Source organism: Amphiprion ocellaris, chromosome 11 (assembly GCF_022539595.1).
Source record: "Amphiprion ocellaris isolate individual 3 ecotype Okinawa chromosome 11, ASM2253959v1, whole genome shotgun sequence".
Taxonomy (NCBI): Eukaryota; Metazoa; Chordata; class Actinopteri; family Pomacentridae; genus Amphiprion; species Amphiprion ocellaris.
In genome coordinates, this window is record NC_072776.1 from 8,894,482 (window position 1) to 8,917,813 (window position 23,332).

The window sequence follows — 23,332 nt, forward strand, 5'->3', positions numbered from 1 at the left end:
GACTGTGCTACGGTGTAAATCCTAAATCTGCAGGATCCCAGCTTCAAATAAGATCACACGTCCAGGCCGGACACAGATGGACATTTCAGAGATGTAAAAGATACTATACAGTATACATCCATCCTCAAGGGTCCCATCTCTGGACATGTTTGGGAAACAAGCAAATCAATCAGTGTCAATTAGAGCTGCGTTCAAAGCGAACCACATCCTGGGAGTCGGGTGCCCATTGTGCACTCAACAGCAGGCAATGCAATTACGCTGCAAAACCATCTCAAGGGCTCCGGGTCCGAGAGGACGAACTGGTGCCGATAAAAGGCTCTTACCGTCTTTTATCTATACCTCTCTCAGGTACCCCCCTGAGCAGAGACTTTCCCTGAGCATGTGAGAAGGCAGCTACACTGGAAGCCCTCTGTTTCTTTCATGTTGCAGGTCTGTCCCTGTCAGACGCCACTGTTTGGGATGCCATTCTACATAAGTACACTGATCTTCAAAGCCTCTCTGCTGCTCATCCTCTCATTCTGATACCTCTCCAATGAAGTGGGAGCGGCAAGAGCTGTAACAGTCATTGATTTCTGAGTCTACAGTCTGTACAGTCACTTCCTCCCCAACCAAGGTGAGAATGCTGCACTTTAGCAGCTGAGTGCAGAATTAGATTGGGAGACGTGGGAGCATAATCACATTTGACTTGCAGTGTGAATTACAGAGGAGGGATGCAGATTCCTTTCTCTCACATTGGTATAACGATGCTATATTTGATACTTCATTTGCATGCAGACAAACACGCTTGCATCAGTGTATACCTCAAGGAAATGAACATTCACACAAAGACAGCAAAGAAAGAAAAGACTCCCAGCTTCCAGCTCCCATGCTGGTGCAGACATATGCTGTTTAATTCTTCATTGTATATTTTATCATAATGTCAGAAGATGGAATACGGTAGCAACTGTGTATACTGGTTTTAAAATATTCAGCTATTGCTTTTACTTTGCAATTCCATCAAAATTGAATTGATTTTTTTCTTTGAGGGTGGTGTTTACGTTGTTGTCATAAAGCATACATCATAGCCAAAGGCAATTCAAGGTAATTCACATAACAGAGACAAAATACATCATTAAAGAGTGCAAAAACAACAAAGTACGTCTTCTCTGTTTTAATCTGTTTTGCTACATAATAATGTCAAAATTTCAAAGCTGTTTCATCATGCACGGCTTGTTTAAATACAATGTCTGTCTTGTCTGATTTAATATTTTATCAGGAGTTGCTTCGTGTTTCAGTTTCATTCATTTCCTGTTTTGTTTTTGCTATTTTTCTTTTTTAGTCCGGTGCTGTGTTCGTTTGAAAGTTAGAGCATCACTTTGTGTGACTGCAGGCGTTAGTATCAGTGATGCCCTGTTATGGTTGGCTGCTTGCGTCTTTTGTATTTTTGCACTTTGTGGCCCCAGTCGTGATCGGTTTCTGTGGCAACATGATTTTGAAAATAGCTCCCGTCTCTAACGGCCCACTGCTGTCGCAAGTTCTCCCGGCTGTAGCCCACTCTTGATGCGTGACTCATTCATTGCTCATTATCATCCCACTCTTCATTTCTGCCTACCCAGGCTCCCCTGCTTGGATATCTGATGGCTGTGTGGGGGCGGGGTAGAGGCTACTATAAAGCTGGTGCGTCCCTGCTGTGATTGGCTGGTGGGATCCATTTAATCTGCTGTGGCTGCTACAGGGCCCACCCCCATACTCCTCCCCCTCTCTCTGTCCGCCCTGACAGCATCCATACACAACAGTGCGCTGTCTCTGTTCCAGGGAGAATATCAGCTCTGCACAGGGAGGAGAGGATTAGCGCAACCACTCAGCTCATCTGCATATACGTTCCCAGAGAACCACATGAGCACCCAAGGCTGCACCTCTTTTGTATAAAACCTGGCACTCCTATCACAGAGGCTCCACTTGATCTACTCTCACTGCTGTGAGATCATTTGATAGAAAGCACTGTTATTTTTTTTTTCTTTTGGACTCTTTTGAATGATTTATAGAATTTAAATTTGCATTTTGTTGCCTGCAATGTCTCTGTTTAACTGGGACAATGCAAGTAATGCTGTTTGACATACACTTGCTCTGAACATCAAGGAGTTTACCCTTCATTTTTTTGGGGACTTTTTCCACTGGGTTTGTTTCTTCATCTGGTTTGGAAGACTACAGCTCCAGAATGCCATCTAGAGAGTCCTACGAGGTTAACAAGGAAGAGAAGCATCTGGTGCAAAAGGCCAAGCGAGAGGCCAATCAGGAGGATATTCTGGCGGCAGCTCTGGGAATGAGGATGGGGCCACAAAAACCTTCAGCCACTTTCTGGCAGCCACTTAAACTGTTCGCCTATTCGCAGCTCACCTCGCTGGTTCGCAGAGCCACGCTGAAGGAGAGCGACCGGACGCCCAAATCTGAGAAAGTCCACAACTTCAAGGTGAGGCTGAGTGAACTAACAGAACGCTTGTCAGCTGTTGAATCTCCAGAACATTGGTATAATTTCATCATGTGTGGCCAGAGGGCTGCTTCTCTTGCGACCCTTCTGGGAAATGGAAGGGGAGGGGAGGTGTGTGTGGCTGAATGGGAGAGAGGGGATGAAAAACAGAGCTGTTTTTGGTCTGTCCTGTGAGCCTTTATCAAAAGAAAATCTGTTTGGTGGTCTGTGAACCACTGCTGTTAGTTCGAGCACCAGATGGAGAGATTAGGCCGATGGAGAAGGGAAACAGTGGAGGACTGTAACCCTGTTTGGCTCAGGCTCACTCTCCTAGTTTGGCTGGTTAATGGGATGGAGAGCAGTGAGAGAAATATTACCATCAAGGCTTTCAAACTGCTGATGCTCACTGCTCTCTTTCTGCTGTTTTGTTCTCCTCATCAATGATGCAATTCAACCTTTAAATATTCTAACGTATGACTATACTAAACATTTAACTGTTCCACTAAAATAATTCCAACTGCCGAACTTATTTAAACAATACATAAAGAATTGCGATTAATAGATTCTGGAAACAGGAAAAATGCCCAAAGAAATGTCAGATGACACAACTCTAGGTGATTGACATCAACTTTCTTCATTAGATAGTGAACAAAAAAACAACTAATCGAAAAGAAATCAAAGCAATAATCACACAATATTTACAAGAATAGACTCTGTTGGTGAGTAAACATGGGGATATTTCTGTTCTGATCTGTCAGCCTTTGATAATACTGAGTTAAACCATATACACTGCCGACCTGTTCCCTGTGAGAAGGTTTCTGCTGGTTCGGGGAACATTTCCTGACGTTTATGAGCTGTTTAACCACTAATAATTCCAAATTTATCACCAGTGTTCACTACCACATATTTTTTTATAACACAGTTTCCTTCACAGTGTTATTCCTGCATTCATGAATACTACACAAAATGGCTTTCCTGGTGCTGCTGCTATTGACTTAATGCAACTATACTGGGAGAGTCGTGGTTTGCTCTCGCTCCCAGAGGCCTCCCTGATTGGCTGGGCTGTTGTTACCTGCTGGTTCCCTTTCCTATACACGAGCCAGGCGGCCTTCTACTGTTTCCATAGAAAAAAAAATTCCCTGACAGCTTGTACATCGTCTCTGGTGAAGTGTCACAACCCACTGTGCCACCACGGCAAAGCCTCAGCTGCTGAAAGTCACGGCTGCAGTCACCACAACATTGTCAGTTCAAACAACAATCCTCCTCCATGCACGGATCATCCTCCTCCACTGTGTCATTGAAGATGGCAGCACCCACGGGTCTCCTGGCAGGGTAAAGGAGAGGGAACGGGGTGGACATGGAGTAAATGGCTGCAGCTACCCACTGTTCTCTCGATATCTTGTCATTACACTTCATCGCTAATATCTGTCACTGTCCTCCTCTCTGCTGTAGGTCCATACCTTTCGGGGGCCTCACTGGTGCGAACACTGTGCCAGCTTCATGTGGGGACTGATGGCTCAGGGGGTCAAATGTGCAGGTATGACGTGTTTACAGCCACATTAAGCATTATATGAACTGCCTCACCGATTGATTATTTTAAAGTGAGCATCGCTGTATGTGGGTTACTTGGCTTTTAGAGCATCTGGACCTGGATTATTGCGTTTTAATCTAAAATCTCAACAGTAGTTTGAGGATTAGTGGTTGTATAACACATTTGAAAGGAGGACTCCACTGCTGTGATGCAATGGATATGATGTAAAAACCTTTTTTACGACCTACTTCTTTCTCCACTGAGTTTGTGAATGGAGTTCAAACACGCAGAAGAACGAGTTTTCAGGCCTGTCAGGGAGATTCTTCTCAAGTTAAAAATAATGACTACATATTATGCTCAGGCCTTAGTTCTTCTTCACATCCTGTCATCGCAATTAGAGTAAAAACGGCTTTCTGTGTTTCACTTTGATGATTTTAATGGAGCATTTGTAGAATTATAACCCTGAAAACACACAGCGGGCCAAATACAAAAAAAAAAAAAAATCTCATTTTTCTGGGTGCATTTTGTGAGCAATTGCTCCATAGTGTGCAGATATTTTATTCACTGAAGATCTTCGCTTCGCTTTGTGTGGCAGATGCACACATGTAGTACTGAGAAAAATGGTTTGAGTATATTATCTTACTTACATGTCAGATACTCTGATGAGATTTCTATTTCACCGTATCTCTTGTAAGAATTCCTTTCCCATCCCAGAGTCGCACTATAATACAGTCGGATGTGCGTCTTTGATGTTTTATTGATGCAACAAAGTGTGTCACACAAATCTGCAGGAGCTCTGCCATTAATTATTAATGTCTTTATTTTGAAATCTGACAACAATTGAGATAAAAGCACATATGTTTGGAGCCAGTCTTTATCAGCTCCACACTCTGCCATTCCTTCAGACTCGACCACAGCTCCCAGAATCTAGGGCAGCAAAGTCTCACATGATGCTCACATTTGCATACCAAAAAATGTTCTCCCACCCCCTTTTCTTTTTGTATGTGTGAACTGTTTTTGGCCGAGTGCCAGAGAGCCAGCCTCTGCTTGTGCTTGTTGTGCCACTTTTCCTCATCAGAGTACGCCCCCCAGCCTCATCCCATCATGCCCATGAAGGAAAACAAAGCTGGCATGTCTCTTTAATGAGGAGAGGAGCTGGGAGTGTGAGGAACGAGCTCCGTTTCCACACACATTAAAATTCAGCCGGCTTCAACCAGAGAGCTGGGTCACACAGCTCAACCCCTATTTCACTTAAAGACTTGATAGAAAAAAACCTAAAAAGTACTGGTAGTGTTTTTTTGTTCTCAGTTCCAGTCAGAGAGGGACTGGTTTCAACTGGTAGCTCCTCCGGTTAGCCATGGTGATAATGTGCTGATTAGAAAATTAGCTACCAGCCACCATCAAACGTCCTCTTAAAAGTGAGCTGCAGCCTCCTCACCATAGCAACAGAAGACAGAGCTGACGGTGCAGTAAGACAAACATCCCCCGTCTCCCAGCTCCTGGTGTCCCCTGGGTTCACCCCCACCCTCGGCACCTGGGACCCAGGGCCATCGGTGTGCTCACAGGGACAACGTGGAGCTCAGCAGGGTTGAGTGTGATGACAGGACCTCCACTATTATACTGCCTGTCTCATGTCCTTAAGAGAATCATCTCTTAAGGTAATTACATTTCTGCATCAATGCATATAAATCCCGGCTGTGTGAATTTCTCCAGGGACCCATATTAATCAAAATATTGTGAGGTCCCCCCCAGAAACGTATAGAGTCTCAGCTTTCAGAAGCAGCTTTTTTTGTTCAATATTTAAAAGTCGGAATTCTTCGGAGGGATCAAAATAATTGTTTTTAATTTTCTAGAATAAAAAAAAAAAACACTTGGCATTTGTCACAAAGAAAACCTTTCAGAACTTGGAGATGGTTCAGAAGATCTAAGAGCTTGAAAAGCTGCCCCATTTTAGTCTGGGAAAGTAGGTCTACTGTAGCCCGCAGCGCCTCAATCGCTGCTTCCACAGCCATTGTGCTTGAGCTCGGATTTGGAAAAGAATAGAGCACGCAGCAGAGCTGGCCGTCCCTCCTCCAGGCCACGGCATTTCCAGTGTTCCTCTAATTCCCTGCATGGCTCTCTGTTACAAAGCAGAGCTGCAGTCTTTCTCTGCATCTGCTCTCGGGGGGCACCTCTGTTCCCAACAAGGTGAATCCTGCCCTGAAACAGCTGCGCCTCAGGCCCCATCCTCTGTGACTGGAGACACACCGTAATGTGGGGTACTTACACTAACATCATGACTAATATACCATTTAACCACCCAGCGAGGAGCGTCCTATTGTTTCATATCTGGCACATTTTGAAATAATTAAATGGCCTTCTGAAGGTGACAGCCCACTCTCAAGGTGACTCTAATACCATGTGCAGCAGAGAGAAACAGCTCTCCAGAGGTCTGGTGACATTTCAGGGGCAGATATTGATCAGGGGGATTAACACGTTTCTACAAGCCAAAACACACATGAAACCGGTGAGATAAATCAAATGAACTTGGCGTTGAGTGGCGTGTAGACAAAATGAAGTGAAAGAAATCATTCAGCTCACTTTATACGGTTGACAGATTCTATTGTGCAAATGAAAACATCACCATCCTTCGATTAGGACTGTTTGAAGCTACAGACCCGCCGGAACTAAACTCATCTGTATGTGTCTCTTTGTAGATTGTGGTTTGAATGTCCACAAACAGTGCTCGTCTCTGGTGCCCAACGACTGCAAGCCGGACATGAGACACATCCGTAAAGTTTACAGCTGCGACCTGACAACCCTGGTGAAAGCGTATAATACAGCCCGACCCATGGTGGTGGACATGTGCATACGAGAGATTGAGTCCAGAGGTCAGTTTAAGACGATTGTGAATGTGGGTAATTTGTGTTTGGTTCAAAATGAGACATGTGTTCCTCAACATGAATATGTTAAATGCTTTTTATTTCTGTTCAACTGATTTTACATCCTCAGATATAATGCTGGACTCTGATTGGCTGACATTAATTGCATTCAGCTGGAACATTTCCATTAAAGGATTATGGAATTATGGAACAGCCATAATAATTTGAGTTGAAATCTTTGAATATAACCATTTTCTTTGCTGCCATATGTGAAGTCAGGCAACTATTAAGTTATCTTGAAGCTATATATTTTTTAAAAATGCAACAAATTTAACTTATATTGGTTGAAAGCATTGAAATTTGTTCCAAGGATTCTGTTCCTTCTATTGTGTATTGTTTGAGATTATTGTGTGTATATTGCTGTAAAAAGGCTTTTCCTTCATTTTCTAAGTAATCTGCAATATATACCACTTAGATTGAAGTGCTAAAAGTCTGATTCAATTACAGCTTGGCTTAATGTTTTTTTGTGTGTGTTGGGGGGGTGTATGACTGAGAAGAGCGATGAGATTGCTGGTAATTGTAAATGTGTAATGAGGAATACATTACTCTGTTTCCTGCTGCCTTAGTTGATTGCATTTCAGTTAAATCATTCAACTATGTAGGAAACTCGTTGCTCCCTCATTGTCTGCCCTCTAATATATGTCTGAGGCTAAGTTTGATTTATGTCTTTATTATTTTGCCCAGTGATGCAGAAAACTATTTGCATCTGCCCATGTTGTTCCATTGTGTGACAATGTGGACGTTTTATCCTTAATTTCTTATGCATATTTAAGAGTGTTTAATGGCATTTCCCTACACTATCCATGGTGATGTATGCAGGTGATTTTTTCTGCATTACTCATGACAGCATCTGAAAGGTTGTTTGGTTCATGTTTTCTCCTCAAGGACTGAAGTCAGAAGGCCTCTACAGAATATCTGGATTCAGCGATTCGGTGGAAGAAGTCAAGATGGGATTTGACAAAGGTTGGTCTTGTGTGTTTTACAGATAGCTGTCAACTCGCAACATGACAGTAGACACAGTGTGTTTGCATACGATTGCATGAGACAGGCAGAACACTTAAGATTAACGAGAAAGTGACACGTTTGTGAAGGATTAGTGTCCATCTGGAAGCGCAGATCCCATCCTGACGTGTCGCTCTCACGGAGAGTTTCACAGCGTGGACAGACAGGGGGCACCTCAGGGGTTACAAACCAGGCATGTACTCTCACTGCCTTAAACGTGGCCGTGAAAAAAACTCTTCTCTGTGTTGGGATTCAGTAGGAGACTTAGTCTGTCTTGGTCCAGTGCAGTGTCAATTTTAACCGCAAGAAAAAACCCTGCAGCACTGGGCTAAAGTCTGCATGTGGGAGATCATCCATGACAGAGTGTCATTCCAGCTCACAGCACTGTGATGTTCAGTCTGCCAGCACAAGTAGGCCATGGCCTGCTCTGAAACGCATGCCTAACCGAGGGAAAGTCAGAATAAAACAGGCCAGGCAGATGATAGCTGCTACTTTGCAAAAATATAGAGCGAGAGTCAAATTTTTTTTTCTTTTACCTCCATTGTAACACAGTCTCTTCATTCCTCAGTTCACTGTGACGTGAAAGTGCTGATGTGAGCCATTTTGAGTGTGAAAACTTCTTCTTCTTCTTGTCTCCTTTATTCCATCACACATCTTCACAGATGGCGAGAACACAGACATCTCAGTGAACGCCTATGAAGACATCAATATCATCGCGGGTGCGCTCAAACTGTACCTCAGGGATTTGCCTGTTCCTGTTATCTCATATGATGCCTACCCCAGGTTCATCGAGGCTGCAAGTACGCCACAACTAGACAAATTACTCAGAAGCACACCTGTATAAGCAGTGTTTTAAGTGAAACAGATGTCAGGTGCAGTACATCGGCCTGAAGAGATTGAAAAAGGCTGTCAGTGAGCAGTTTTCATGTAGATTTAGGTGTATTGTTGAGACTGGACTGCAGTGCTATTATGTTGAGTTAAGCTGCACTGTTAAAATGTGACCATACAACTAATTTCTCTGAATCAAGTGACTGAAAACTAACTCCTGAATAAATATCCAACTGAATTTGCAATAAACAGAGTCACTTGCATCAGCCGTCTAAAGCAGCACCTCATCCTCAGATTTCCTCTCAGAGCTTAATGACTTTAACTTCACCCCCAGAAGTCACTGCATTGATTCCTGACTGTGTCCTCTGAGGTCAAAGCGTCGTCTGTATACTCTAATAACATCGTCCTTTTTGTTTCCCAGAGCTCGCAGATCCGGAGAAGAAGCTGGAAGCTTTCCGCGAAGCTCTCGCCCTGCTGCCGCAATCACACAGTGAAACTCTCAAGTATCTCATGGCCCACTTAAAAAGGTAAATTACCCAGGAAAGTTCTGTAAGAGCTAAGGGAAAATACTGCAATTAAGAAGAGGAGGTCAGAAAAGGGTATATTGTTTTTACTGTTGTGGCAATGTTTTAATCCTGCATTCTCTTCATTCTGCATCTTAGGAGAAATAACTACTAAAATAACATAAAATTTGCCAAAATGTGTCATATATATATATATATATATATATATATATATGTGTCATATATATATATATATATATATATATATATATTCACAGAATTTGGTGAAAAAGAAGTGTTCTTTTGTGATGTTTGCTAACTTTACTATATTGACTGTGTGGGAATTATTTTCCTACTTTTATATTATTGTTTATGTAGAAGTGAATTACCCTAAATTTTCATTAGATGCTTGGAAGTTCATTGCTTTTTAAAAAAAATATCCCATTGCCCCCTCCACAGTGTCTCTCATACAGTCATTAAAACTCTCCCACTGGCAGGCTGCATGTATTTTTCTAACTTTTATGCTCATTTCAGGGTGACGCAGAATGAGAAATTCAACCTGATGAACGCGGAGAACCTCGGCATTGTTTTCGGGCCCACCCTCATGCGTGCACCCAACCTGGACGCCGTCACAGCACTGAATGACATCCGCTACCAGAGACAGGTGGTGGAGGTGCTCATTAAAAATGAAGAGGTGCTCTTCTAAAACGCACATCAGGACTTTTATAGAACAGCTCTCTAATCATTCTTTTGTGTAAAGACTTGAAATGACTGTTTCTATTCCACTGATACATTTTTTTTAAATGCCTTGTGTATGGACTAGTGCTGACCTAACATCTGTCCTCCCCTGTAACTGGGCGCTGGATGATGAACCTTACACTTGTACGTACTTTACGTCTCCCCATTTTTGTCGGGGGATTCTCAGAAGCCGACAGACCAGCATGCATGGTGCAGGGTCTTTGTTGCTTTGTAGTTGTAACCCAGCATGTGTTAAGATCGTGTAGCGCCGTGATTTTTCTTTTGTCTGTTCCGTAGTAGGTTTTTTCCACATTCCCAGCTGCCTGCAGCGCAGTTATTTCTGTGAAACTTTGTATAGCTGGATGTAAAAAATAAGCTACTAATTTTTTCGGGGGTAATTTTTATGATGCTGTATTTTTTTATCTCCTCAAATGTTTGTATGTCACCTGCAGTTCTTAGCTGAATGAGCCTTTTCCTCTTAATGTGTTCGCACTGGTGCATTTTGCCTGACCTTAACATTTTTATTGTGTTATAAGCAGCATTATTTGTGAATTACATTTTTTACTGTAATGTTTTTGTACACAATTTGTGCATGATCACTTTAATTTATTAAACCTTACTCTGAGAAATTAAGTGCATAATGAGTTGTCTGAATTGCTATAATAAAAATCAACATTTAATTTGTGATCAAGTTGCATTTACTGATTTTTTTTGGCCACTTTGGGGCAGCGGGAAAAAACTGAGTTGACGCTCATGGTTGTTTAGTTGCATTTCCAACGGATACGAAACAGCATTAGCTTTTGTTATGAAGCATATGTTTATGCCCAGTGGCAGTGAGTCATGCTCAATCTCCTTTAGCTTTGCCTTCTTGTCTGCCATATTCTGAGGAACTTATTTGACTCTTAAGTTTTTTTAATGCTCTGCTGCTAACTTCTACACCCGTCTACGATGTCTTCAAACAAGCGGTTAAGCTATGAGTTGAAAATCCACATCACTAACTGAGTGTGCATAGTGAATTTATATACACATTTCAACATATTACATTGGAAAGATTAATGGAAATTGCAAATTTTTGTTCAAAATCCTCAATTTCACAACTAAGTGTTTACGCCAGGGGTAGCCAACACGGTGCCCGCGGGCGCCTGGTTGCCCGCAGAGACCATGTGAGTTGCCCGCCCACCACACATGTTCTAAAAATAACACTAGTCACCATGAAATTCCTTATAAAAAATTATAGTTGCTGTTCTCTTTAAATAAAAAATACTTACATTAATGCACATTTTAAATTACAATATTTATTACATTTTTTTTAATAAAAAATGAAAATGTCTTACGTGTAAATGAACTTTGACCTTGTCCGAGTCAAAGTTCACTGCGCATGTCCAACTACACGTCACTCTGCTGAAGCGTTCGGGCGCAGACACTTTGGGAGGCTAGATGTGGTCTTTACCCCCAAAATATGACAGAGAAGTGAAAGAGAAAACACTATTTTCACGGTGACTGGGAGGAAGAGTTCTTTTTCACGACAGTGAAAGATAAATGTATGTGTCCTGTTTGCGGGGCGACTGTTGCGTCGGCAAAGCGGCATAATGTGGAGAGACGCTACTTTAGCTAGTTAGCTTCCATGCTAACTAGCCACCTGGTAACGCACATAGACTGTATGCGTACTACAGACAGGAAAAGCCCGGGACTTAAAGGCAGCTTTGGCATAGACCGCGGCGAAAAGCTTCTTCGTGGAGAAAAATGTACTATTAGAAAAGCTTGTTTTAGTGACGACATACGGGGCTCCTCCATGACGGGTCGGCATGCAGGCTTCATTGTACGATGCAGAGGTGATCCAGACTTCCCAACATTCCTACATCTACATCGGACATCACTGGGAAACTGAACCATCTGAACTGTGAGCTGCAAGGTAAAGGTAAGACATGATAAGCTCTGCAATGCCAGGCTTCCCACTAACACACATTTACAGACAAAGAAAGAGGTAACATGTCATTCAAAACACCGTGCCATTACACCAAAGTGTGAAAAATTATTTGTTGAAAACATGTAATAATTTGTTATGATCTGTTAAAAATGTTGCAATGCTGGTGCAAAATGCTGGTGATTAGTACTAATGTGATAGGAATCATTTCAAAATGTGAAAGAGTTGATTATTTTTCTTACAGAACTGATAATTTGTACAAACATGGGACAGAGTTCATGAACTGTTCAAAAATGTTACAAAAGTAGGGATTTGCACAAATGAAGCATGATTTGATGACAGTTAATGATTTCCTAAAAATGTTAGAAGTGATAATTTGCACAGAAATGTAACTGGTGTGATTTTGAACAAAGTGCTGCAAATGTGCTGATTCATACAAAACTGCCAATTATTTTAAGGAATAATTAACATAAATGTGATCAGACAGTCTTTTTACATATTATTTTCATTATTATTGTTTAAAGATGATGGCGCACTTTTGCTGTTGAGGAAGTTTGTATCAAACAAGGTGCCCTTCGTACTACTCAGTACCCTTGAAGTTGCTCTCAGGTTCAAAAAGGTCGGTAACCCCTGATGTAGACTACCCAGACATGTTGACTTCTGAAATGATGCAGATGTAATGTTGAAATCACACAAGAACCTTTTTCAAAGTAAATGCACACCTTCCTGCCATGTGTCTGTATATAGCACACCTCCTCACTACTCTATATCTGACTGAAGCAACAAAGAATTTATCTAGAAGTGTTGTCTGTGTAGCAAAATCCAGATGTAGTTTATTCCTCCATAAACCTCCACTGTTGCCTAAAAGCTAATAAAACCATACTAGGTGACATGTTCATCATTACCATCAGCATGAGCAGGTTTATTTATTTTGGTTCAATCCCACATACACCATCCTGCTACTATAAATACTCACAAGGCCATTAAATATATTGCATTACTGAAAATAGTCCCCCAGTATACAACACTCAGCTTTTAAAAATACAGTTACACATATTAGGACATGTTTTTTTGGTTTGTGTTTTTGTGGTTTCTTGTGCTTTAATTGAGAAACAGAACATAAATCACATATTTTAGGCTGCTTTAAGTAAATAACACATGAACACAGTGTTTATTTGAGGCTGCAGGATGACCCAGGCAGCCTTTTCTTTACATATTCAGAGCGACAGGTTTTGCCTAAAAGCCTCACGTCACATGACTGTAAACCCTCTAACAATGCATCAGTCATACAGATTCACTGTGTGATTAAAACCAAACCCACATCACCGAGGGCAAAAACGCCATGCTCTCGGGAGGTTGTTAATTACTGGATATATGTGCAAACAATGTCACATAAAATTTATGAATTTCAGGATCAATTACCCACAGGTTATGTCTTTCCGAGCAATTTCTGAGAACCGCTCGTGCACGTTATCAGTAGCTTTTTATATCATCACTGTCGAAGCCTCTAAAGAACGTGTGGATAGTGTTTGTCTTTCACATTTGATTTTAAATCCTATTTTTTTTCTTGGACATTGTGAGCTTTCAGGGTGAATTATTATTTTACAGATTCTGGCAGCTCATGCTATATTTCATTTTCAGCCGCTCTTGACATTTAAGTGTTTGCACCTCAAATTTCACCACAAAGCGTTTGAGGAGCAATCACTGCTTGACATTTAATCACTCGGGTGTTGGGACCACATCACGCTGAGTTAATGCAAGCCAAACTCAGGCTTGTCTCTGGTGATTGTGTGGCAAAATTGGATTTTCATCCAACCGTTTAGCCTCCCCCGCCATTATCAGCCATTTTAAATATATCATACCTTTATCTACGCAGGGCATTGACTGTGAAAGGGGGTAAACCACACCAATAAAGCTATCAGGCTTTCTATCTCCCAGTCAGATGCTGTGATAACACCATGCTAAAGTAGAGTCTGCCAAATGTATTGTGTGCTGGATGTGCATTATTCACAGCAATGGGACTAAATTTGAAAGGCTGTGATCCATGAGATAACTGACCTTTCCCTCTTAACCGGATGCTAATGTTTTTTTCCTTGCAGAAGGCTGACCTGAATTTTCAAATACTGAAATGTAAAGAAATACTCAGTTCATCAGTGCAACGTATTTGAAATGGAAATGCTTGTTCTGTTTAATTGCTGGCCAAGGCTTGACAATTTCATATTTTTTAATGCTACATAGAAAACAAAGCAACAGCGAATTGTACATGAACAGTGATTTTGTATCCCGAAAAAGGCAAAAATGCTTAAAAATATCACAAACATACCCAGTATGAAGCTACACATATAAGGATTTAGAATAATGAAAATGATTTTCTGCTAAGGAGCAGCGTTGTCCAGTGTTTGTTATTTTTATATTTGTGTTGCAACAATGCATTCCTTAAAGCACATCATAATCTCTTCTATGGAAACTCTAATCCTTTTAATCTTCATCAGGGCATAAACATCCAGTAGGTTGTCCAGCTTCCATCCACCCCCCGCAGATATTACATAGGCGCTTTCATTCAGATTCAATGAACATTTACAGAGCAGATGTAAACACACAGCACATCGCCCTCCAGAGGGAGGAATCATAGTGTGAGTCTTCAGAGTGGTATAATTAACACCGGACAGAGGACCAAAAGTGTCCGGCTGCCACGAGGTCGACTGAGCAGATACAATGAAGGTTCGTCCTGTGGTAAATGACAGACTTGGAGAATGGCAAAACGGTGCTAGCATGGTCTAAATCCAGATGACCTGAGTCACTGCAGGCAGAGAGGAAGAGGGGGGAGGGTTGAAGCAAATCTCTCTTAATTCACATGTTGCCAAAATGGTCATTTGTCCTTAAGTGAGATGAATGAGGCCTGTGGTTGAGTGGTTGGTTGATTGAACGCATCGGGGACGTGAGGAAATTGAATTGCTTGACCCATCACAGGCCCCACAGGGCGGCATAGTGAGGAGCAAAGAAGGGATTTGTGGTTTTAACACCTGGACCCCAGGAAACACAAAGCTGTTTGAGAATCAGAATTATCTGATAGCATTTTATTTCTTATGTTTCACTAACTGGATTTCTGAGGCACAGTGGGAATATTTTAACAATGAATAAGATGAATCTTCATCACCCCCACTGAAAGGTTACTAATGAACACATGAATCTTTATGTCTCCCTATTTAGCACATGGATGCAGTATATTAACATTAATAAATGCTTTGTATGGATAAGTATTTACCAATGTAATTATATTTAATGTAGTTTTAACTGTTCAACCAGTAGAGGCTGTGAGATGTGTAATGACAATATAGGGAAACACAGTTGTAATAATACAAGTCTTTACAGAAGAAGCCGTTATTGTGAATGATTACTGGAGATTTCAGTCTATATCTCTTTGCTGCAGATGCTCAAATTTCTATTTTGTTTGGACATCTGTAGTTGATGGGGATCATATAATACAATATAAAACCAGAGTAGTTTCAGGTTGTTTTATTTGCTGTTCCTGAAATTGAAAATGGAAAAAAGTAAAGAAATCTAGTTAAAATCCAACGCTTTACAACAATATGAATTATGTTATATGTAACCCCAGTTAAAATCATCCATCGCACATGAAGATATTTTCCTTTAACAAGCTCATGCAGACAGATCACTCTTCAATTTTCCCATGTAATCTCCATTACACGACCTTGTATATAAAATGTATACAGATTTCAATGTTTTAAATAATAGTTTACCATGGATATAAGAAAAACTGACAGCAACAAGCATGTGTTGTGTCGTTGCACCTCGAAGTTGTGTGTGGCCAACTTCCCAATGGGATATTTCAGTGCTGGATTACTCTGGCACGTTGATCTCATAACAGATGACAAAGTATGTGGTCCTCTCAAATGACAAGCATTGGCAGCCACTCATTCACATCCGCTGTCAGACAATAACAACAAGGCTGCCAGTGGAGAGCCCAGAGGTTGTACAGTAAGTCATTTGCCAGCGTTGAAAGAATGTTTTAGGTGGGTCAAAGCCTTTTTAATTCTCAAGTGGTCAACGGGCAGCGTGTTGAGGTCGGATCTTGGTTTTGGATGCCTGACTTTATTGGCAAGAATGAATACTGTGTTTTTCATTTTTCAACTAATCATTCTAGCAGGTAAGAAGCTGTTCAAATTACAGAAAATATATGTTAAAATGTGTGTTTGTTCTTTTTAATTAGGTTTTGTGTTGAATGAAGTTTGAAAAAGTTATATGCACAGATAAATATATTCACTGAAGCCTTTCTTTTTTGATTTTACTGAACCTCTCAGGTCAGTGTAAGATGATTCAAGTCAAAGACCAAACTAATGAGCAAATTTAAATTTACTGGCAACGACCTGTATGTTGTTTTCTTTTGCTTTTCGCCGCATGGAGTCCACTGCATATTTATGGGACAGGCAGTTTCTTAGTTTACTCTGTTGAATGTGTCCAGAATCATTCAAGCATTCAAACAGCATGTTGCAGGAAAATGACCTTCACTTCAAGGTTAGCCGAAGAAAATGAAAGGGGATCCTGGTCTGGCTTGTGACAGATATGTGGCGGAAATAGCAATAGAATATCTCCATTAACAACTCTTACGGGGGTGCCATCACATGTTTAAACAGAGTATAGCCAAATTTTGACACAAAATCCAAGTAGCATATATTAAAAACAAATGAACCATTTTCAGAGACCTGCAGGTTTAAGAACAGGAGCTTGAGTGCATTTTTAAATGAATATCTCTCTGCTATCAGCTTTTCAAAGCCACTAAATGTGATGTTTTTGGTATTGAGCTTGACTACACACACTGTATCCACATCATATGAAAGTGGGTCAGTTTCAGTCTGTTGTGTGCTTATATTCACAAACATGATATGCCTATACTATGGAACTTGTCACATCTATTTTCAAGTCATATTAACTCAGCTCAAGTATCAGACGGTCTTAAAGCAATATCACTATATTGGCACATCAACAATTTTCCAGCACACTTAATATGCAAGAGTCACACTGCCCCTCAAAGCATTATTCCCTATTTGAAACAATTCCAAATCTAACGAGCTCATCAGTAAATAAGTATGAGGCTGTCCTTGTTTGTTTGTTTAGGTGCCGTCTGGGCCTCCTCTGACGAAACCCGTCTGGTTAAAACCCTTTTCACTGGTTACAATAAGGTTGTCCGTCCCGTCAATCACTTCAAGGACTCGGTGGTTGTTACTGTGGGTCTTCAGCTCATCCAGCTCATCAGCGTGGTGAGGTTTCATGTCACCGTATATCACCCTCATCTGTATTAAGATTCCTTGTGATCAGCTGTCTAAACACATACGCCCGTGTCTGCAGGATGAGGTCAACCAGATCGTCAGCAGCAACGTGCGACTCAAACAGGTTCACTTAATATTTTTTGTGTTTTTGTTGCGATACCATGGAAGAGAGACATTGCACAAGCCAGCATACTGCAGAAAAACTCAAGAGACTTTAAAAGGAAATGCATTTTTTTTTCCTTTTCCATCTCTTCTATAAAGGCCAGAGCCAGATGTAGGTCATGTGCTGTGCTGATTGTGTTTTGTCAAAGGTCTTCCTTTAATCCTTTCTTCCAAGATGAGTTTTGTTGGATTTAATTCAGTATTGGTGCTCTATATACTTTGTAAAGTTTGATGCCAAAGAGATAGATTAATCCACCTTCAAATAACTGCAAAATATGAAGTGCATCATTCTTTTAGTAGCTTGGAAATTTCCCATAGAATTTTCTATTCTTTTTCTACAAAATGAGAATGTATTAACACAGAGTTCGTTCTGCTTAAATTCGCTTTCTTTCACATATCAAATCCTCAACAATAGTTATATTTGCTGAGCTACTTTCCATTGTTCTGACTCTGCTTTTCTGTTTTTTCAGCAATGGAAAGATGTGAACCTGCAGTGGAACCCAGAGGATTATGGCGGCATCAAAAAGATCAGAGTCCCCTCCACTGACATTTGGCGTCCTGATCTGGTTCTCTACAACAAGTATGCTAGCAGGCTATATTTAATCCATGCCATGTCTCTTGTTTTCTTTTTTCTTGCATTATTTTCTTTCACTACAGTAAGCTTTGAGTGACCCAAACACCCTGACTTCTAGAAACAATCAACGCAGCTGTCAGTGACATTTTGAATCACACTTTCCTATACGGCAGTCTGTAGCGCGTGAAAGCTCAGATTTCATCAGGGCTAAATCTGGCCTCTGTTTCGCAGGGTCCCCCCTCCTTCTTCACACCATATGCTGCATCTGACACACTGCTATTTCTCCCTGACAACCAGCTCTGCTGTGACAACAACTTGTGCCAACCTTACCCATCCTCGGGCACTGACGTCCCCCTGCGTTAACATTTAGCTTATCATCCCCCATGCTGATGCTGCCTTTGTTTGTGTGTGCCCGCAGCGCTGATGGTGACTTTGCCATCGTTCATGAGACCAAAGTGCTGCTGGAGCACACCGGGATGATCACGTGGAACCCACCTGCCATCTTCAAGAGCTACTGTGAGATTATTGTGCTGCATTTCCCCTTTGACCTCCAGAACTGCAGTATGAAGCTGGGTACCTGGACATACGATGGAAACTTGGTCGTCGTCAATCCTGTAATACCACTTAATCCATGCATGGCTACTTTTTTGCTCAGTTAGATGAGAGGATTGATATCACTGTCATATCTGTATGTAAACATGAAGCATCTTAACCTAAAAAAAGAAGTTGGACAAAGTCCTGCACCCATAAAGCTCTCTAAATAACACAATTCATCATTTTTACACAGTTTTTATACTGATTCAACAAAGAAAACATGTCCATAGGACAGCTTGTTTTGTTGTCTTTGCCAAGTTACATGTTTCCCTCCTGCTTTCAGTATTTCTGCTAACTTTGGTCACAAGAAATGTTCCCACTATACTGACTAACATTACCTCCAAGTTCTAAAACATTTTAGTTTAATGTTGAAAAGAACATTTCAAATATATTTAGCATTTCCAATAAAGTTCTTATAAGGTAAAAAGTCAACTGAGACATCAACTGTAACATTTAAAGAATATTTGGAGAATGTTGTCAATGATACAGTTTCCTCCAATGATGGAGTGTCATTAACAAAACATGTGATGTGATATGTTAACAAAGATAAAACATTTTTACCGCAATGTTCTGAATATTTTTGGGGATGTTGCTGAGGTAACACATTATAGAACGTCCTTTTATATTATGTGATAACAAAATGAGGACATTCTCAATGCAACATTAAGAAAATGTTTTCAAATATCAGTGTGTAATGGTCTAACATGTCTTTAGAGAATTTTAACCTGCTAAAATTCTCACTGGGAAGCCACTGTCTCCTGACTGTAGATGTATGCTTTAAGATTGAATGTAGACATACAAATTCAGCACAGTTTAGCATTTAACATCTATTTAACAATCACTTTAGAATGCAGGCAGAAATTTGAGGAAACTTTTTACCAACAAATACAAAATACCTAAAATAACTTCAGCTGATATAAACAGTTAAACAGCTGAGACTGATACATGTGACAAATACAGAACTTGAAATACTAATACCCATGTTTATTGCATTTTATTACAGGACAGTGACCGCCCAGACTTAAGTCACTTCATGGAGAGTGGAGAGTGGGTGATGAAGGATTTCCGTGGCTGGAAACATTGGGTGTACTACGCCTGCTGCCCTGACACGCCCTACTTGGACATCACCTACCATTTCCTCATGCTGCGACTTCCATTGTACTTCATTGTCAACGTCATTATCCCCTGCATGCTCTTCTCCTTCCTGACGGGCCTGGTCTTCTATCTTCCTACAGATTCTGGTATGTTTACACTCGTGGTTTTAATAAAGTAATGACAGGTACCAGAACACATCATTTAAACATTCATTATACACTGCCTGGCCAAAAAAAAGCCACCGCCTAGATTTAACTAAGCAAATAGGTAAGAGCTTCCATTGGATATTTACTGCAGTGATGAATATGCTTCCGTAGCCAACAACTTGTTTAACTCTAGCTGATGCAGTGAGGAGCTTCTCATTTCTTAAAACCATGTCGGAAGATATATCCTGTGGTCATGGAAAGGATGTTAATCTGTCTCAGAAGGGTCAAATTATTGGCCTGCGTCAAGCAAAGAAAACAATTACGGAGAAACTACTAAAATACTGAAACTACTAAAATCAGGTTAAGACCCATCCAACACATTATTAAAACCTGGAAGAACAGTGATGAACCATCGTCTTTGAGGCACAAATGTGGTCGATTATGTGGTCTGATGAGTCCAGATTTACCCTGTTCCAAAGTGATGGGGGCATCAGGGTAAGAAGAGAGGTGGATGAAGTGATGAACTCATCATGGCTAGTGCCTACAAGCCTGTGGGGGTTAGGGTTATGATCTGGGGTTGGTCAGGTTCAGCAACGTTATGTTCCCAAAGAATGAGGTCAGCTGACTACCTCAATATACTGAATGACCAGGTCTTTCCATCAACGGACAGCTCTGGAAAGCCAATTTCTGCCCTGATAGCATGGGCATATTCCGAGATGACAGTGCCAGGATTCATGGGGCTCACTTTGTAAATGAGTGGTTCAGGGAGAATGCTCACCATATGAGTGAACTACAAGGAACATGCAAAAACATCTCATGAATTTGCAATTTGTCAGAATGAGATCACATCTACTTAAACTTGCAGCATTATATTTGTTTCATAATATAAACTGGCACCATGTTGGACAGATATTCATATCTGATGCTGCCCGTCAGTCTGAAGCGTCCCAGCATCCATCGGCTGCAACAGGAACTGCACAGCTTATGTGCACATCTGGCCGTGTTCCCAGTGTGTAGGTCTGCCTCATTACCCAGAGTCCCTCTGTGCTGTCATGTCTGAAAGCAGGCCTTTGCTTTAATGTATAATACATCACTTGATCCCTGTTTCTGATATGGCTGCTGACAGGATAGTGTGGAGGAGAAGCTGGTGCCAAAAGACGCTCTCCCTGGGATAACTGATCTTACTGAGCAACAAAAAAAGAAATAAAAAACATGTCTTGCATTTTGCTGGTGTGAAACGATGTCAGAATCTGTTTACTTGTTCGGGTCCTAGTTTTATAAAACAGAAGCTGCCTGTTACTTTTTAAATGTGATTTGTTAATGGGGGTGAACAATGCAGTCATTGTGCTGGCTTATAAATTCTGGAGGCGAATTCCTGATTAGCTGAGGGGTCTCAGAAATCAGGCCTATAGAAACAGCCCTCCCTTGTGGCAGAGTATCTACACTGCATGCTCATAGTTAAATATGGCAGCAGCACGTTAGCAACTCTGATTTCAAGGTTTTAGTCTTTCCTTTGAAGTGAAATCTGTTTAAATGGCACAGAATTTGTTATTGCCTGTGGACATTTTTACAGTTTATTATACTGTGGAAAACACAGCTTGTCCTCTTTACATCAAAGTTCAGTGATATTAAACCTCTTAGCAAGTATTCACTGTATGAGACATGATCAAATTAGGGTCTCACAACCTTTTCTCCTTAAGGTCTTTCACACTGTTCACATTTTGTATGTGTTATACCAGTTAGAACCAGTTTCACTTATTGAGGGATATTTTTTGATAATTATTTGAATGATTTTTAAACCAAAACATCAAAAATGGCAGACAAGGCAGTCAAAGATTGGAAGTAGGTCCGAAGAAATAACATTGTGTAGCAATTTGTTCTCTAAGTTTGCAAGGTTTTGTGATCTTCCACGCAGCGCCTGCAAAAACAGTCTCACCTCAAGGTCCCCTCGGTGGCTGGTTTGAAGCTTTTGATCATTCTCATGAGCAAGATCCATCTGCTGATGAAGATTGCATGCTGTTCAATGGACTTCGAAGTGTAACTGTTTTGTCCATTTTATTCTGCTTTTATCTCAGTCATCTCACAAATGTTCTAATTAGATCCTGACCTCTCAGGTGGAAACCATCAGTCTAAATGTCAACTTACCACAAGCATTTCTTTCTCAACAGCTCCCTCTGATGTTCTGTAGCTTTTGGTGATTTTCAGACAAACTAAAAAGACACAAGGAGCAGTGAAATTGGTTTGTTGTGCCTTCCAGGTGAGAAGATGACTCTGAGCATCTCGGTCTTGTTGTCTCTGACTGTGTTCCTGCTGGTCATCGTGGAGCTCATTCCCTCCACCTCCAGCGCTGTGCCGCTCATTGGGAAGTACATGCTCTTCACCATGGTGTTTGTCATCGCATCCATCATCATCACTGTCATTGTGATCAACACCCACCACCGCTCCCCAAGCACTCACACAATGCCAGACTGGGTCCGCAAGGTGAGCAAAATGGGAACTGTGGAGCTGAATGACTGCAAATGAATGAGTCTCACAAGCTTCCACAGTTTTAGATGCATGATATTTTTCCTCTGCATTGTATTGCCATCTAGTGGAAGCACACAGAACATGTGTTTGTTGTGTTTTTTCTTTGTGTAACTGCTCCGATGTTGCACTCTTTGACACAGTGCATTTCTTTTCCTATTGCTTACGGCAGGTTTTTATTGAAACCATTCCCAACATCATGTTCTTCTCAACGATGAAGCGTCCAGGCAAAGAGAAACAGGCCAAAACCATCTACGGTGGTGACTTTGACATCTCCGATATTTCTGGTAACCAGGCCTCTGCGGTTCCCTACCAGTCCCCCATCACAAAGAACCCAGATGTCCGCAGTGCCATTGAAGGAGTCAAGTACATCGCAGAAACCATGAAATCAGATGAAGAATCCAACAATGTAACCTTTCTTATACTGAAAAGTGTTTCTAATGTGGCGTTACAGTCGCTTCTCTTTCTGCATATGTGACACATTGTCCCTGCTCTTTTTCCAGGCTGCTGAAGAGTGGAAGTTTGTGGCCATGGTGCTGGATCACATTCTGCTGTGTGTCTTCATGGCTGTGTGTCTAATCGGGACATTAGGGGTGTTCGCCGGCCGCCTCATTGAGCTGAGTATGCTTTAAAGGATTGTGTTTCACTGTTTTTACTTCTCAGATGGCCAGTTTGTTGCTCAATGTGGAACATGTTACCTTTGTTTAAGAAGCCTCTATATAAGCCCTACAGTCCATACTGCCTGTGGAAGTCTCTGCTTGTTTGCTTTGAAGAATGGTCCTGTTTTGTATGTATAAGAACCTGTTTAATGCACTTATAGCAACACATTTTGACAGACCTACATTTGTTTTCTTATGGGGATGGGATCGTACATATGTACAAATGAAATGTTGAATTAATTCAAAAGAAAATCTAACATTTTGGAATATTGTGCAATTTTGCTTGACATGTTTATAGACATGTAATAAATTGCTTTTGCCAGTTTACAGCGTGACTGTCTTGACTGAGATGCAGTGAGATGTACAGTATGTCACAGAATTCTTCCTGTTATAATCCA

The 23,332-nt window shown here is 41.1% G+C and overlaps 2 protein-coding genes across 2 annotated transcripts; both read left to right on the top strand.

Annotated features, from left to right (window-relative positions):
- The first annotated feature begins 1,750 nt into the window (after positions 1-1,750).
- On the top strand, positions 1,751-10,656 carry chn1 (chimerin 1). Its single transcript, XM_023284300.3, has 7 exons — positions 1,751-2,449; positions 3,899-3,983; positions 6,674-6,847; positions 7,784-7,861; positions 8,563-8,700; positions 9,150-9,255; positions 9,766-10,656. Exons 1-7 carry the CDS (start codon positions 2,198-2,200, stop codon positions 9,935-9,937), a joined length of 1,005 nt encoding a protein of 334 aa, XP_023140068.2. The 5' UTR covers positions 1,751-2,197; the 3' UTR covers positions 9,938-10,656.
- Positions 10,657-15,841: 5,185 nt separating this feature from the next.
- On the top strand, positions 15,842-23,261 carry LOC111574581 (acetylcholine receptor subunit alpha-like). The gene is made up of 9 exons (XM_023279264.3): positions 15,842-16,061; positions 17,030-17,172; positions 17,261-17,305; positions 17,814-17,923; positions 18,336-18,531; positions 19,515-19,752; positions 22,010-22,233; positions 22,448-22,684; positions 22,779-23,261. The coding sequence occupies exons 1-9, from the start codon at positions 16,019-16,021 to the stop codon at positions 22,905-22,907; spliced, it is 1,365 nt and encodes a 454-aa protein (XP_023135032.1). The 5' UTR covers positions 15,842-16,018; the 3' UTR covers positions 22,908-23,261.
- The last annotated feature ends 71 nt before the right edge of the window (positions 23,262-23,332 follow it).